The sequence below is a fragment of the Corythoichthys intestinalis genome, chromosome 10 (genome assembly GCF_030265065.1).
Source record: "Corythoichthys intestinalis isolate RoL2023-P3 chromosome 10, ASM3026506v1, whole genome shotgun sequence".
Lineage (NCBI taxonomy): Eukaryota > Metazoa > Chordata > Actinopteri > Syngnathiformes > Syngnathidae > Corythoichthys > Corythoichthys intestinalis.
The window spans coordinates 58,393,718-58,410,575 of record NC_080404.1 but is presented as its reverse complement, the minus strand read 5'-3'; the positions used below and the strand labels follow the sequence as shown (position 1 = coordinate 58,410,575).

Sequence of the window (16,858 nt, the reverse complement as noted above, 5' to 3'; positions counted from 1 at the left end):
CTCAAACCCACAACCTCTGGTTTGGAGGACAACTACTCTACCACTGAGCCACACCACCCCGGGTGGCGCTCCAATAGGAAGCATTGGTGTTTTCGGCAACAATAGCCACGTTTACATGCTGACTTTTATTCATACCGATTCAAATCATTCCGAATGGAAATTTCACATCAGCTGTTTACATGTCACTTCATCTATTCCGATCCAGCATTTACATGTGACTGCCTTTATTCCGAAAGGACGTTTGACAACTGCCGTCTGACATGCGCAGATTAATCAAAACAAAGCGTCACGTTGCAAAACATGGAGATCGATCGTCAGATCAGCTGCTGTTTTAACTTTTCGAGTGGAAACAAAACTTCAGAATGATACGCCGTTCATTTAAAAAGTTGTGTGGGTGCGCTGTGCGTGTGCTTGGAAGCCATGTTGCAAGTGACGTTACTTACGTCACCAAGTGACGTCACCACGTCAGTACGGAGCATGTGCAGAAAGAACGCAACCAGACACCATTCCGCTTCCCTGTTTACATGATATAATTTTACTTCTAATCGGTTTGGGAAAAGGAATATTCCACCCCTGTGAATCGGAATGAAATTCCATTCGGTTTGGGCCTGTTCATTCCGAATGAGGTGTTTATATGGAACACATTTATTCGGTTTGAACAAATATTCCGATTGTAATTGGAATATTTGGCTCCATGTAAACATGGCAACTGACAAAAATATTTCATCGACGAACAACAGCACAAGCTAAAAACGTAACGAGGCCAATGCCAGCTTTGTGACAGTTTCTGTCACATATTCACCATGCGTGACATATTTGGTTTGTGACACTCATGTGACATGTCCTACCCCCCACACACACACACACCGTTGTTTAGGGATATCCTTCAAGCTAGCTTGGCTTGTAGCTTAGGAACTTAGTAACTTAAGATTCCGTTTTAGCATTAAGAATTGCGAATGTGTTCCGAGCCTTGTTTTGTCACCCCTCGGTTACACCAAAAACATAGACTTCACAATATATTGACGGGGCGCGGGAGCGATTAATAGGTGGCCTATCTCTGTCGCTGACAGAGTGGAAAAACAGAGCTTTTTACATTGAAAATATTTGTGAATAAATGCTTAAATCCCTGAATTCTTTATAGACAAAATGGACAAAAAACAGTCTTGATTCTTGGTTAAAAGAGCAAAGAAGCGGGCGGTTAGCCTTTATTTTACGTAAATATGTCGAATGTACTGGTAGTCTTTAACACACTGTGGCGTCGCCTTAACACCACAAAAAGCTTTTTAGGTTTAAAATTCTTGTAAATAAATGCATAAATCCCTGAATTCTTTATAGATATGGACGTAAAACAGTCTCGATTCTTGGTTAAAAGAGCAAAGAACCGGGCATCTACGTAAATATTGCGAATCATGACGCCAATGCCGTAGCGGTTAATTTCTTCCATTGATTTTTTTTTTCACGTTTTCAAAATGCATGCATGGTTCAAAAAATATAATTACCTTGAACCCTCGAACAAATCACTCCTGAGACAACACTTTCCTGTTTGTATGCGGGCGGTACAGCTTTTGTACTTTTTCAACCTAAATCCAGCGTTGGATCGCTGCATGTGTTTGAGACTAACTGCGACCGACTGAAGCGGAGTGTGGGACGGCCCCCTATTTCAAGGCAGGCAGTGTCCGTGGAATGTGTGTTATGAAGTGTATGACCAAAAACAAAAATGACCACAGGACAACTTGCTGAGTGGAATAGTTTAATGTCGCACGGCGGTTTGTGCCACCTACAGTAAGGTGCAATAGCTTAGTCAGTTTTGAAATATATCTCCAGTGCATGTGCAAAGTTAGCAAAGTGCCAATGAAAGTGCTTAAACAATTAGGAGGCCAACTTGGATCCCCTCGGGAAGGACACACAATTCGGTTCGTCTTAAATGCCACTTAAAGCTTAATCACAACAAAACGTTACGATCTACCTACTTACTACTTATAATATACAGTAGTTTTAACTGCTAGTCGTAGGCTCACGTGTAGCGCAGTGTAACGTAAAACGGACACCAAGAAAGGACAACATTCACCATGTAAATTGTACTTGAGAGCTAAATACAGATCTATTGGAATAGTGAAAACTATGGTAATTGCCAATGAACAGTGTACACTTCAAATGACGTGTTATTACATTGTAAACCATCCTCAATAGGAGTCGGCGGATCTGCATGTTGTTCTTTTCTTCGGATGGTCTTGCGATGCATTGTGATTATTAACCAGTCTTTGGTTATTACATTGAAGCAGCCAATCATGAGATGAAGCCGGATGACCGATGTCCTGCCCTGGGAGACCCTGGGGTCGGCAGCGTAGCACAACATTCATTTGTTCCTCTGGGCCTTCTGGGCAGATTTGGTGACTTTGCCGGTGGTGGAGGCCTTTTTCTCCACACCCTTGATGACTCCCACGGCCACGGTCTGGCGCATGTCGCGCACTGCGAAACGGCCTATAAGTCAAAGTTGGAGAGGGCAAGTTTGACTGGACAAGAAGTATAAAAGAAAAAACTCCTAATCGGGAGCAAAGAGTCTATAGTTCCCATAAGCCATTTTCGAACTGAAGGAACCCGAGTACTTAGTTCCAATAACTACAGGCCTCTCCAGTAGTTATAGGAACTGTACTTCGCATGGCAGTCGCACATGGGTACTGTGCCTGATACAAACTGCTACTGTGGCGTCGTAGTCTGCGCCAGTGATGCATATTTTACTCTCCACACTCTTACCAAATAAAACTAAGCTAAACAGAAAAAAATGGAGACTGTCAAGGACACAACGGCATTTCTTGCCTGTCTGAAGGGAATAGTTTCCATCAGCGATCAAATCCAGCGTCTAACGATGGGACTGGAAGAGCACACTGATTTATGCCAGGGTAGTTTTTTTTTTTTTTTTTTTAAATATGAAGGCTCCTCAAGACGCGCCAGTATGTAAGGGGTGTAGCTACTAATTTCAGCAAATCAAAAAAAAACGTAATCGAGTTCCCTACGACCCCACTGAAAGTCAAAGAGTAGGAACTAAAATAGTTCTCGGAACTGGAGTTCCTGGTCCCTATTTTCTACATGTGCATACACGCAAAATGATGTCATTGTCCTCCAAAAGTTTCTAAGAACAACGGATACTTCCTACAGTGCAAAAACTGTTCAAGAGGGTTGATTATTACCTGCTTTCGGACTGCAGGAACCTGACAGACTTAGTTATCAGAACTATCCTTAGAACTATCCTTTGCCAGGCAGTCGTGTATTGCGCCTGATACCAACTGCTGTGACGTTGTAGTCTGCGCCAGTGGCTCATTATTTACTCGCCACACCCACCTCTGGCAAAATAAACCAGCGAGAACTACGCTGAATGGAAAACAACGAAATGGAGACCGTTGAGGACACGGCGGCAATTCTCGCATGTTTGAAGGGAATAGTTTTGGCGAGAAAATCCAGTGTCTAACGACGAGACTGGAAGAGAACACCGATTTAGTACAAGGCATTTTTAAAAAAATATGGCATCTCCCCAACACATGTGAGTATGGAAGGGGTAGCTGCTGATTTCAGCAAATTGCCAAACACCTAGTAAGTCATCGAGTAACTACGGCCCCACTGAAAGTCCAGACTTCAGAGTAGGAATTAAAAGTTCTAAACTAGTTCTTACACGTGCGAACACGCAAAATGTCATCATCCCCCAAAAGATTCTAGGAAATGTGAATAGTTCTCACAGAACGAAATCGGTTGTTGATTACAACTGGTTCTGACCTCATGCTCAAGACAATTCTTTATTAAAAAAAAAAAAAAAAAAAGTTCTTAGAATGCAATCAGTGAAATACTAGCTAACAATTTCGGTGTTGCATTTTTTGTCACTGAAAACCGCGGCTTTTTGTCAAGCTCTTTTCCTAAGACTTACCCAGTGGGGGATACTCGGAGAAGCTCTCGACACACATGGGCTTGCCCGGAGTCATGTCCACGATGGCCGCGTCTCCAGACTTGAGGGATTTGGGATTGTCCTCCAGCTTCTTTCCAGAGCGGCGGTCAATCTTTTCCTTGAGCTCAGCGAATTTGCAGGCAATGTGAGCAGTGTGACAGTCCAGCACAGGTGCGTAGCCAGCACTTATTTGGCCAGGGTGGTTAAGAATGATGACCTGTAGACACAATGTAAAGCAAAGAACATGAGGTCAAACAGACTGGCAAAGCAAAGTTCCGTATTTGATCTTTGGTTTTTAGTATTGCTTTTGAAAAACCACCTGAGCAGTGAAGCTGGCTGCCTCCTGCGGCGGATCGGTCTTGCTGTCACCGGCCACGTTGCCGCGGCGGATGTCCTTAACGGACACGTTCTTTACGTTGAAGCCGACGTTGTCACCAGGCAGAGCCTCTGACAGGGCCTCGTGGTGCATCTCCACCGACTTCACCTCAGTGGTTATGTTGACGGGAGCGAACGTCACCACCATGCCGGGCTTTAGGATGCCCGTTTCCACACGACCCACGGGAACGGTGCCAATACCTGAGCATGCGGAATACTTGTCAAAAATGTAATATGCCTGGAAGTGATTTATGAAGGTTTTTGTCAGGGTACTGTGCATACAGTAGTTGGGCTGAGGAATTCCCAACCTCGTTTTGGGAGGGGTGAACGCTGCCAAAACTGTGATTGTACAAATACGCTTTCCTATAAGGAAGCAGTCTAGGGATTAACCGGTCAATCTACTGTCCCTCCCACCATCAAGTGTGGGTTGTGACTGAAAGAACAAAAAAAAAAAAACGTGCCTCTGCTTTGAAAGGAGTTTGACGAGTTGGATATTGGATCGCTTTAGGATACCTTTTGGACCCCACCCTGGTGAGGTGTTCCTGGTACAGGGTAACACCTAGAACACAGGTGTCAGAGCGATTCCAGAAAGGGCCAAGTGGGTGCAGGTTTGCTTTCCAAGCAATGAAGAGGACACCTTTTCACCAATCAGATCTTTTACATGTGTAATCAGTTAAACTTTGTCAGGTGCTGCTTGTTTCAGTAGGTTAAACTCTCTGCACGGTATCGGTTGGAACAAAATCCAGCACCCACTTGGCCCTTTCTGGAATCGGTTTGACACCTGTGACCTAGAACATGCTGGTCTAGGAATGCCTTGAAAGATAATGTGGCTGGGGGAAGGGAAGTTCTTCTGTGCTTAAAATACAGCCACAACCCAGACAATTGGAATCGCGTGATAGTGGCTCAAGTCGCAAATTTGACTACTTGTAGCTCGCCACAGACTTGAAGAAAAAGTGCAAACTGACTCGACTCACTTGGGCTAGGAGGATCTGAGACATGACAACTTCATAGGGAATGACTGAAGACTTGGGAGGCATCGGAAAATTTGCAGCACACATTATGTGGCACCACCAAGAGCACCTTGGTCTCAGAAACTCACAGCCAAGGAGAGTTCTGACGTTCCCAGAGTAATCCATTTTAAGACGTGCAATGACACCATTAGCAACTACAGCACCATGTTCAACTTAGTCCACTGCTTGATGGATAACTAATGTATAACAGGCTGAGCAAACCATTTTTTTTGTGTGTATATGTGCGTTGGTATGCTGCAAATGCATTGAATGGTGCTTTGGAATTTTATACTGTGAGACACCACTAACAGCTTACAGATGGCATCAGTGTCTTGTAAAAAGAGGGCAAGATTTTTATTTTTGCTTGTTGAGGGGGCGTTGCGCAATATCAGTATTTAAATCATCAAGATTGTGCCGAGACAAAAATTGACAATGACAAACACAGCAAGATGAAGACGCCATGCCATTTTAACACCATGCCAAGGCATTCTTTTAGATATTGTGAGGAATATAGGACCAGCTTTATGGTGGTTCATTTCATGCAGCGTGGACTACATTTTTGCGATGGACTTGAAAGACAGGTTCATGTTTTTCAGGGACAAATCTGCAGTGCTTTGTAGGTTACAAGTGAAGGACACACTGTGACTTGACTCGACAAATCGTGACTTGACTTGCGACTGTGACTGCTTGACTCAAGTTAAACTTTGGGACTCGTCCTCACTCTGCTTGAATCAACATAACCTCGTGACTCGATTCGACGTACAGAGGGGATAATAAGTATTCAACCACCAATTGTGTAAGTTCTCCAACTTGAAAATATTAGAGAGGCCTGTAATTGTCAACATGGGTAAACTTCAACAATGAGAGACAATGTGAAAAAACAACAACAGAAAATCACATTGTTTGATTTTTTTTAAAGAATTTATCTGCAAATCATGGTGGAAAATAAGTATTTGGTCAATACCAAAAGTTCATCTCAATACTTTGTTATGTACCCTTTGTTGGCAATAACGGAAGCAAAACATTTTCTGTAACTCTTCGCTTGGTGTGAAGAAATCAACTGTGGGAGCAACTATTAGAAAATGGAAGACATACAAGACCACTGATAATCTTCCTCGATCTGGGGCTCCATGCAAGATCTCACCCCGTGGCGTCAAAATAATAACAAGAACGGTGAGCAAAAATTCCAGAACCACACGGGGGGACCCAGTGAATGACCTATAGAGAGCTGGGACCACAGTAACAAAGGCTACTATCAGTAACAATGCGCCGCCAGGGACTCAAATCCTGCACTGCCAGACGTGTCCCCCTGCTGAAGCCAGTACACGTCCAGGTCCGTCTGCGCTTCGCTAGAGAGCATTTGGATGATCCGGAAGAGGACCAGGAGAATGTGTTATGGTCAGATGAAACCAAAATAGAACTTCTTGGTACAAACACAGGTTTTCGTGTTTGGAGGAGAAAGAATACTGAAGTGCATCCAAAGAACACCGTACACTCTGTGAAGCATGGGGGTGGAAACATCATGCTTTGGGGCCGTTTTTCTGCAAAGGGACCAGGACGACTGATCTGTGTAAAGGAAAGAATGAATGGGGCCATGTATCGAGAGATTTTGAGTGAAAACCTCCTTCCATCAGCAAGGGCATTGAAGATGAGACGTGGCTGGGTCCTTCAGCATGACAATGATCCGAAACACACAGCCAAGGCAACAAAGGAGTGGCTTTGTAAGAAGCATTTCAAGGTCCTGGAGTGGCCTAGCCAGGCTCCAGATCTCAACTCCATAGAAAATCTGTGGAGGGTGTTGAAAGTCCGTGTTGCCCGACGACAGCCCCAAAACATCACTGCTCTAGAGGAGATCTGCATGGAGGAATGAAAAGCTTGTGAACAGTTACAGAAAATGTTTGGCCTCCGTTATTGCCAACAAAGGGTACATAACAAAGTATTGAGATGAGCTTTTGGTATTGACCAAATACTTATTTTCCACCATGATTTGCAAATAAATTCTTTAAAAATCAAACAATGTGATTTTCTGTTTTTTTCCACATTCTGTCTCTCGTGGTTGAGATTTACCCATGTTGACAATTACAGGCCTCTCTAATATTTTCAAGTGGGAGAACTTGCACAATTAGTGGTTGACTAAATACTTATTTGCCCCACTGTAACATTGTGACTCGACCTCAACACAACAGAAAAACTTGCTACTCTTTTCTGACTCTGAACAGACACTCGTACAATTATCTGCCACAAACCAACCCTGGATACGTAAGGGAAAAAAATGGATGGATGCATACCCTTGATCTTTCGCAGTCATCAGGAATCATAAGTTTACACCATTTGGACATTGGGCCCGCCCACCCGAGGGAATTTAAACCAGCTGTATTTTTCTAAGTATGTCAATAAATACTTGCCTCCGATCTTGTAAACATCCTGAAGGGGCAGACGGAGAGGTTTGTTTGTTGGACGGGTGGGTGGCTGAATGGCATCCAGGGCTTCCAGGAGCGTGGTGCCTGATGCGTTACCATCCTTCCTGGTGATCTTCCACCCCTTGAACCATTGCATCTAAAACGCCAAGAACTGTTAGTAAACATCAGTGCAAGTGCAGTGCGGTATTTGTATTTACATTGGGGCTGGCATCAAGCATGTTGTCGCCATTCCAGCCGGAAATTGGAACGAAAGGCACAGTGTCTGGATTGTAGCCTATCTTCTTGATGTAAGTGCTGACTTCCTTGACAATTTCCTCGTATCGCTTTTGGCTGTAGTTGGGCTCGGTGGAGTCCATCTTGTTGATGCCCACGATCAGCTGCTTCACGCCTAGCGTGTAGGCCAGTAGGGCGTGTTCGCGGGTCTGACCGTTCTTGGAGATGCCGGCTTCAAACTCCCCCACGCCGGCGGCCACAATCAGCACGGCGCAGTCCGCCTAAAACGGGAGGTCGTTCGGATGAATGCCAAAGCTGCTCCGTCCGTCTCTGTGAGTTTGTCCTCAGATTGCCTACCTGAGAAGTCCCGGTGATCATGTTCTTGATGAAATCCCTGTGACCGGGAGCGTCAATGATGGTCACGTAGTATTTGGTGGTCTCGAACTTCCACAGCGAGATGTCGATGGTGATGCCGCGCTCCCTCTCGGCCTTCAACTTGTCCAGCACCCAGGCGTACTTGAACGACCCCTTCCCCATCTGGAAGATATCGTGGGAGCCCGTTTGCTTGCTGTTAAACTCAAGTATTGGATCCATGTATTCAGTGTTTTGTCGTGCCAAGGACCGGTTTCACTTAAAGGGAACTCTGAGACAAATTACATGTTGGTATTACGTGCAATTTTTATGTTAGTAACTCATCTATTATATACTGTCATTTTCGGACTAAAGCTGCTACTTTTTCCCCTCATTTTGAATCCTGCGGCTAATCGTCCAGTGCGGCTTATTTGTTGATTTGGGTTGACAGCGGCGTCGTAAGACTGTCATAAGTATGACATGACACTATCATGGGCATTACTGAAGGCTTATGACAGATGTCATTAAAGTGTCATCCGGCTAATTATGTCACTAACACCATTTATGCACAGCTGGAATCATCCATTCAAAAGTGAGATGATTTGCCGGATAATATGTCATAAGCATTCATTAATGCTCATGACAGTGTCATGTCATAATTATGATGGTTTTATGACAGTTTTATGGTGTCACTGTCAAATGAAGTGTTACCAAATACCATAACTAGCATTTGATTAAACAACTGGAAAAGTAACTGAAGAAATAATTGGCACAGAACATGAATTTTGATTGGCATTTACATTTGTAGCGCTGCAATGCATGGTAGGAGGCATGTTGGACGACACCAGTGTTGACCGCTGGTGGCAGCAAAGGTTGACTCTCCTCCAAGGGAGCAGTGATTGCCAAATGAAGCTCTTCGAAGAAATGAAGCTTTGCAGCCAATTGGTTCAAAGCAAAGGTGGTTCATTTGGTTTTATGACAGTATAGAATAGAGTAGCACTTTATTGTCATTGTCAGCATCAAATAAACATTGTCAACAACAACGAAATTTGACGTGTCACCCTAGTGGGTGGCGGCTTATAGTCTGGTGAGCCTTACAGTCCGAAAATCAATTGTCCATTTCCAAGAGCCGACTGCCACCGTTGAGTAGGTTTCATCCTTTTTTAAGCAATGTAAACAAACACAGACTGAGGTGCTCCAGCTTTTATTTTGTTACTTTCGGTCCCTAGTCATGTGAATTTGGCTATTAGCTAAATATTTATTTTCACCCATTTCCAGATTTAACATTTAAATTTAGATGTATGATTTATATGTAAGATTTACATTTAGGATATATGAGATTTGTATTTAACATTTAGATTTAAGATTTACATGTAGGGTACAAATTTAAGGTTTACATTTAAGCTGTATAAAGATTTGAATTAAATATTTAGTCCTGGATTTAACCATTCAGGTCTAATACTTATTATTTAACAATATTTAAGTTGCTAAATAATGTTATAAATGTGAAGGGAAAAAAAGTGACACGAAAATTTTCACACCACATTTTAAACACTGTGTGGTGCTAAATGTGAAAAAATTTGCTGTTTTTACAAATTGCACCCCAAAGATTAGTGTGTCAAGAGGCACAGGCCGGAATGTGGTCGTTAATACATTATTATTTCTATGTGGCTCGTAAGTTGGATCGTTACCGGTCACTGGCCTGACGATGGGGACCCCCCAGAGGTGTCATTCAAAAAAGTTATTAACTATCAGTTCAGCAGCATGATTATGCCTTGGATTTATATCGGGCTTGTTTTTGGACACTAAAAGATGCTTTACATTGCATTATTCCTTAACTCCGCACTCAGTGGTAAGCCACTACTGTAGACGCAGCTGCCTTGGGGCAGTTCGGCAGAAGCGAGCCAACTAATCCGCGCCATCGACGGTTCTGACACTCCTTTCACACAGGCAACTGGGGGAAGTAGCTTGTCCGAGACAATGGTTGGGAGCTGGAATCGAACCCCAGATCCATTAAACAGTGGACGACTCGCTCAACCACGCACATAGCCTACCATCTAATGACTAATAAAGATTTAACACATGACTGAGATGAAAGACATGCACATCACTTTGATCAGAAGAAGAGCGCAGCATTAAGGTCTCTGCAAAATATCATTCCTTCCGATTAAAGATTTGTTTTTTTTTAATGAGTCGACACTGCCCTCTAGTGGCCAGTAGAATACTCTCCGGTTTTAATAAAATGAGTTGTCCTCACGGCATTTAGTCTCTTTGTAATGTGTATTATGAATACAGCGGCACCTTTTACATCACAAACAGTATAACGAAACAACAATGGTGACTTGTGTCGAAATAGTTTAATGTTACATTACATGACATACATATTATTTTCAAAGGTTGTATGCAAGTATAATAAAGTAAAATACATAGAACAACCATGGCATTTCACTAAGAGTTCCCTTTATAGCGTTCCATTGATTAATAGGTTACATTTTCCAGGGTACACTATGTCCCTAATTGTCGTTTTTTTCCCCCCACACTAATGAAATGATTGAATTGAAAAGGTGTCAAAAAGTGCTTTAAAGACTAAGATCCATAACTAATGAAATAGTGATCCCTCGTTTTTCGGGGAACGAGTGGTGCCGCCATTGACGGCCATGGACGTCCAAATTTCCCATTCATTTCTAATGGCATTTAATTATGTTTTTTCATTTTATTGATGCCAATGTACTTGGATTCCATTGACGCCTATGTAAGTTGATACCATTGACGTCCATGGACGTCCAAATTTTTTCCCATTCATTTTCAATGGGAATCCCCCCCCCCCAATCAACAGAAAATGACTCGATATCAATAGGACGTGTCCCCCAAACTTCCCCAATTCCATTGACGATTATGAAAGGTGCCGCCATTGACGTCCATGGACGTCCAATTCTCCCAATCATTTCTAATGGCTTTTACTTTGTTTAGTGCCATTGACTGGCATTATGGTCCATTCTATTGATAGACCTGAGTGGGGCTAATATCTGTATCTCCACAGAGGAAAGACCCAGGTGTAATTTCTCCCGAAATTGCAGTTTCTAGTTTAAGTTGATTTAATTATGATTGTTTGGACTAGTTTTCACTGTTTGTTTAAATGCACATTAGTTCATTATTGTTTGAATATATGTATATTTTCCATCTTTTGTTGTTTTAGTAAGTTGAAAATGTTTGGTTCATTTGTCATACCTCCTTCAGGTGGTCGTTAGTAGAGTCCGCCCTGATTTAAACTGCCACATGTGTCTGGAGGGGAGCTCAGTTTGGTTGAAGCCTTTTTGTTATGTTGGCCGCTTTTATCTTGGGCCCAAGGTTTGTGTTAAACTGTTTGTTTTGTGACTTTATTGAATGGAATTTTTACCTAAGTTGAAACACCAGTGTCCGCGTGTATGTTTGGTCCAATACAACCATACAGCAGTACTGAAAGCATGACTTTTTGTTGCAAAACTCGATGAGTCCAAATACAAAGATGAAAGTGAGTCAGAGGAAGAATAAAGTCCTGACATGTTTCCTGAGAAATTTTTCGGTTTCAGCCGGAAGTCATTTCACCAAATAGAACATAGCTTAACGGCACAATGGTGGCGACAAAACACTATTTTTTTTCTACTCAACTAAAAACGACAAGATGAAATTGACACATCCTTACCTCGGCAGCTTCCTTCTCAAACTTTTCGATGGTCCGTTTATCGATACCGCCGCACTTATAGATGAGGTGGCCCGTGGTGGTGGACTTGCCGGAGTCCACGTGGCCGATCACCACGATGTTGATGTGGACCTTCTCCTTCCCCATAACTCAAGTCAAGAGGGGCCCAATCAGGATTCTACAAAACTGCCAGAGAGAATCGGTGAGTGCGGTTTTAACGTCGAGCGATTCCTGTCTGTACAACCATGAAACTGATGTACTACATCATAAAGTTTGTTCCCACTCTTTTTCGTTCTTTAGTTATGAGCAGTTGAACATCATAAACGTTGTTTATGCGTCTTTGATAGTGAATGAGTTAAGTATAACATTACGTTAGCTGTAGTAGTTCCAGGGATGTAACAACACAGTGATGGCTTAATAGGGACCAACTGTACAGTAAATGTAACAAGGCATACACGAGAAACTGATTTTCATTCATAATTGTATTTTCTCAATGATGTGCAAAATAAGAGTTAACAAAAACACCATACAGCACTTTGTTCTCAAATAGTGTGGGGGGGGGGGGGGGGGGGGGCAGAGCAATGCCGGGGGTGGCGCACGTGACCTCGTGGAACATACTATTTGCCGTACTAACAGTGTAATTGCAGTGTAACTCAGCGGGTGGCAGTGGCGCTCTCATTTTCACAGTGCGCAGTATTTCTTAACCAAACAAGAGCACACAGCAATGAGCACGGGAGATGTGAAGAGCTAAGACTAGGAAATATGACAAAGCATATGTAGCGTTTGGCTTTGACTTTCAATACAGTGGGAGAAGAAAAAAGACCAGTCTGTTTACTGTGCCTAAGAATTTACAGCGGACAGCAGGAAGCTAACTCAACTAAGAAGTCACTGAAAGACTTTAGACCCCAATCACATTGATAAGCATTAACATCGCTAGCTTAACTACACGTTGAAGATGTAAGCAGAGAGTGACGTGGAGTTGTTGTGCAGCTAACGTGCCAGGATGCGTCTGAGGAGAACTTTTCTACATGTCAGTCCATGATCAAACTTAAGTAAATAGTCCTTTTTGTTAAAGTAAGTTTTTAGTGTTTACTTTGTAATCGCTGTATTTGGGGCCATTTTTAACACAAAGTTGCAATTTCTAATGGGGTGGAAAATTTGACATAACACCGGGCATACAAAGAGGGCAGTAAGCCGAGTATAGCACTCTCCCGGTGGGCAAGCAAAGGACCGAGGGGTGTGTGCGACAAGCCGTCGGCCGAGTGGCATTCTCGGTGGAGAAGGAGCATAGTCAGCCACAATATGCAAACCACCTCTGTATTAAAACATGTGCCATGATCCCAGTATTTGACATCATACGAAATACGATGTTTACTCACTTCCTCGCAAGTCCAATGGTCCCACAGCAGTATGGCTTGCTTTGACCAATATCCACGGTGAAACCCAAAAGGGCTCAAACGCCTCTCCCCAGTGCAGCTACAAAACCCTGCGGCCGTTTGGCTGGCGTGATGTGAAAAATAAACAAATGAATCCGCAAAATCAGCTGAATCTGCATGCTATAAAGCAATGCTGTATTGTGATCTGCTGACCCGGGTGACGTCACATTCGCGTTCCTCCTCAATCCAGGAAATCACTCAATTTAATGGCGCGGGATTCAAAAATTGAATAAAACGATAACCTTCCACACACATCCAAGCGGTCCATTTCATTCAGGAGCATAAAATACTGCGTGAAAAATGAAATAAACATGCTTTAGGGACTTTAATGTTGTTAATCAATTTCAATTATTATTTTTATTTTTTCGGTATCAAATGTTCAAAAAAATGTACCTTGAGTGTATTTTTACAGTTTGGATGTGACTTTTTTTAATTCTGACAAATTGATGCATTTTGTCTTTTTTTTGTTTTGTTTTTTACCAACAAAACAATGTTAATAAAGTTCTACTTTATTGTAAGTTGATCTATATTACTTTTTTGTCTTTAGTATTAGAAAGGACAATGTTTTGCAGAGGTGTAATGATAATCATTTTATAGACAAATGATACTATTTACTGCGACGGCAGTGTGTGTGTGTGTGGGGGGGGGGGGGGGGGGGGCAAACAGAAAATAATTGACAAGCGCTACCATACAATGACCCCAACCACTGTAAATATTTACTACATCAACTAAGTGGAAGGTAATTGCCACCCTCCCACTTCAAATGGATTGGACATCTACTAGTGATACTCTCATTCCAATTCACAGAAGGATGAAAATAGCTTGTTCATCAGTTGTCGTTTTAGAATATCCTAAAACGAGTTCCTAACCCATGCATCAGTTGTATCGCCATATCGTGAGGTTCCCACCCCTAGTATACTTTCCTACCTTCTGTCTAGCCATCACACCTATTTTTTGCTGCGATGTAGTTCTTTCACAGACACACCCTTTACCATCCTTGACCCACCACCAAAACAAAAAAATACCCCACTTTGTCACCCATCTCTGCATGACATGAATTTTGTGTTGTTAAACACACATTGCTCGGTCACGCGGACTAGTTTGTACACATCCTCATCCTTCTTGTACAGAAGCGTCATTGCTGCAGTTGCCGCAGTGCCCCCCCCCCCCCTCCTCCCCAAAAAACTGCGCCAACTCAACATCGGATGCCTGAGGTTAATGTGAATGGCGGATGGATATTTTAAAAAAAAAAACAAAAAACTTCTCAGTGCTCCATCATCTATTCACCCTAACCCCGTCATAACATCCCATTCCCGAGACGGACAAGGGTTTTATTTTGAATCCTATCTATGACGTAATAGCTCACTTACCTTAGCCTGACGCTGCTGTTTTGGTTTGAGCTGTCAAGTCAAGTGCAGGTCGTCTGAGGCAGCGCGCGCGCACTTGAGGACAGACGACGCCGTTCCAATTTGACGCGCGCGCACGATGCGCAGGGTAGGAGGGAGGAGTTGGGCCTGTGGTGATTGCGTAATTGCGCGCGCGCTGCGTCCGGAAGTGATGCGTTGACGTTAGTGCCAAATAATCACCCTCAATTTTTGAGAATCACGTGATATTTTACAATCAAATCATGAAAGGTACTCTTTTTTTATTTAGTTGCAGTCAGAAAACAGCAGAGGGCGCACTCGGTCTTGACAGAACTTTCCAGGCCGCTCACAGGCCACTTTATTAGGTACACAGTGTTCATCAAAAAGCTTTTTAATGCTTTTAAAAGCTGGATTTTGTCAAAATTCAGGGAGACGGCGAGAACCAAAAGTGGTATTTGCCATGTGGCAAAATGGATTTTGACATGTGGCATTTTTTGGCCATGTGGCAAAATGGATTTTGCCGTGTGGCTTTTTTTTTTATGGGCCTTGTGGCAAAATGGATTTTGACATGTGGCATCTTTTTTTGCCATGTGGCGAAATGGATTTTGACATGTGGCTTTTTTTTTTTTGGGGCCATGTGGCAAAATGGATTTTGCCATGTGGCATTTTTTGGGCCATGTGGCATCTTTTTTTGCCATGTGGCGAAATGGATTTTGACATGTGGCATTTTTTGGCCATTTGGCAAAATGGATTTTGCCGTGTGCCATTTTTTTGCCATTTGGCATCTTTTTTTTTGCCATGTGGCGAAATCGATTTTGACATGTGGCATTTTTTGGGCCATGTGGCAAATGGATTTTGCCTTGTGGCATTTTTTGGGCCATGTGGCAAAATGGATTTTGACATGTAGCATTTTTTTGGGCCGTGTGGCAAAATGGATTTTGACATGTGGCATTTTTTGGCCATTTGGCAAAATGGATTTTGCCGTGTGGCATTTTTTGGGGGGGGGCCATGTGGCAAAATGGATTTTTACATGTGGCTTTTTTTTTTTTGACATGTGGCATCTTTTTTTGCCATGTGGCAAAATTGATTTTGACATGTGGCATTTTTTGGGCCATGTGGCAAAATGAATTTTGCCGTGTGGCATTTTTTGGGCCATGTGGCAAAATGGATTTTGACATGTGGCATTTTTTCAGCAGGAATTATCAGCAGGGCCGAGAACCAAAAGTGGTATTTGCCATGTGGCATTTTTTTTTTTTTTTTTTTTTTGGCATGTGGCAAAATGGCCCTGCTGAAAATTCAGGCCTTAAATAGCATTACATGTTTGAGGCATTAAAAACTATATAGACAGTTAAAAAAAAAAAAAAAAATTCTTTGAAACTCTGGTTCGGGACGTACGTATAAACTCATGTTGATTAATATGCATTAATGAATGCATATGACAGATGTCATTAAGTGTCATCCTGCAAATTGTGTCACGAACTCCCATTTGTATCCGGCTCGAATCTTTTACATCCATTCAAAAGTGAGATCATTTGCCGGATGACACAAAAGGATATCCATCATAAACCTTTATCAATACTCATGTCAGTGTCATGTCATCATTATCATGGCACTACTGTCATATAAAGTGTTACAAAATACCATTAGTATCAATGAATGAAACAGTAACTGAAGAAAAAATTCGCCAGAACATGTATTTTTGATTGTTATTAACATAGCGCTGCATAGCATGCTAGGAGGTGTGTTGGACGACAGCAAAGGTTGACTGTCTCCCTTAGAGGAGGAAAGAACATTTGCAGCCATTTGGTTCAAAGCTTCATGGTGGTTCATTTGGTCTTATGACAGTGTTATGATGCCGCTGTCAAATAAAGTGTTACTAAATACCATAACTAAAACTTAATGAAGCAACTGGAACAGTAACTGAAGAAATAATTAGCACAGAACACAAATTGTCATTGTTATTTTCATCTGTAGCGCTGCAATGCATGCTAGGAGGCATGTTAAACAACAATTTTGACAGCAGGTGTGGCCAGAGGTTGACGGTCTGCCCCAAAGGAGCAGTGATGGCAAAATGAA

The 16,858-nt window shown here is 42.5% G+C and overlaps 1 protein-coding gene across 1 annotated transcript; it reads right to left on the bottom strand.

Annotated features, from left to right (window-relative positions):
- Nucleotides 1-1,741: 1,741 nt before the first annotated feature.
- Nucleotides 1,742-14,931, bottom strand: LOC130923163 (elongation factor 1-alpha 1). Its single transcript, XM_057848673.1, has 8 exons — nt 14,789-14,931; nt 11,986-12,168; nt 8,310-8,489; nt 7,937-8,233; nt 7,725-7,875; nt 4,254-4,510; nt 3,917-4,151; nt 1,742-2,481 (listed from the first exon to the last, which is right to left on the bottom strand). Exons 2-8 carry the CDS (start codon nt 12,127-12,129, stop codon nt 2,357-2,359), a joined length of 1,389 nt encoding a protein of 462 aa, XP_057704656.1. The 5' UTR covers nt 12,130-12,168; nt 14,789-14,931; the 3' UTR covers nt 1,742-2,356.
- Between the last annotated feature and the right edge of the window lie 1,927 nt (nt 14,932-16,858).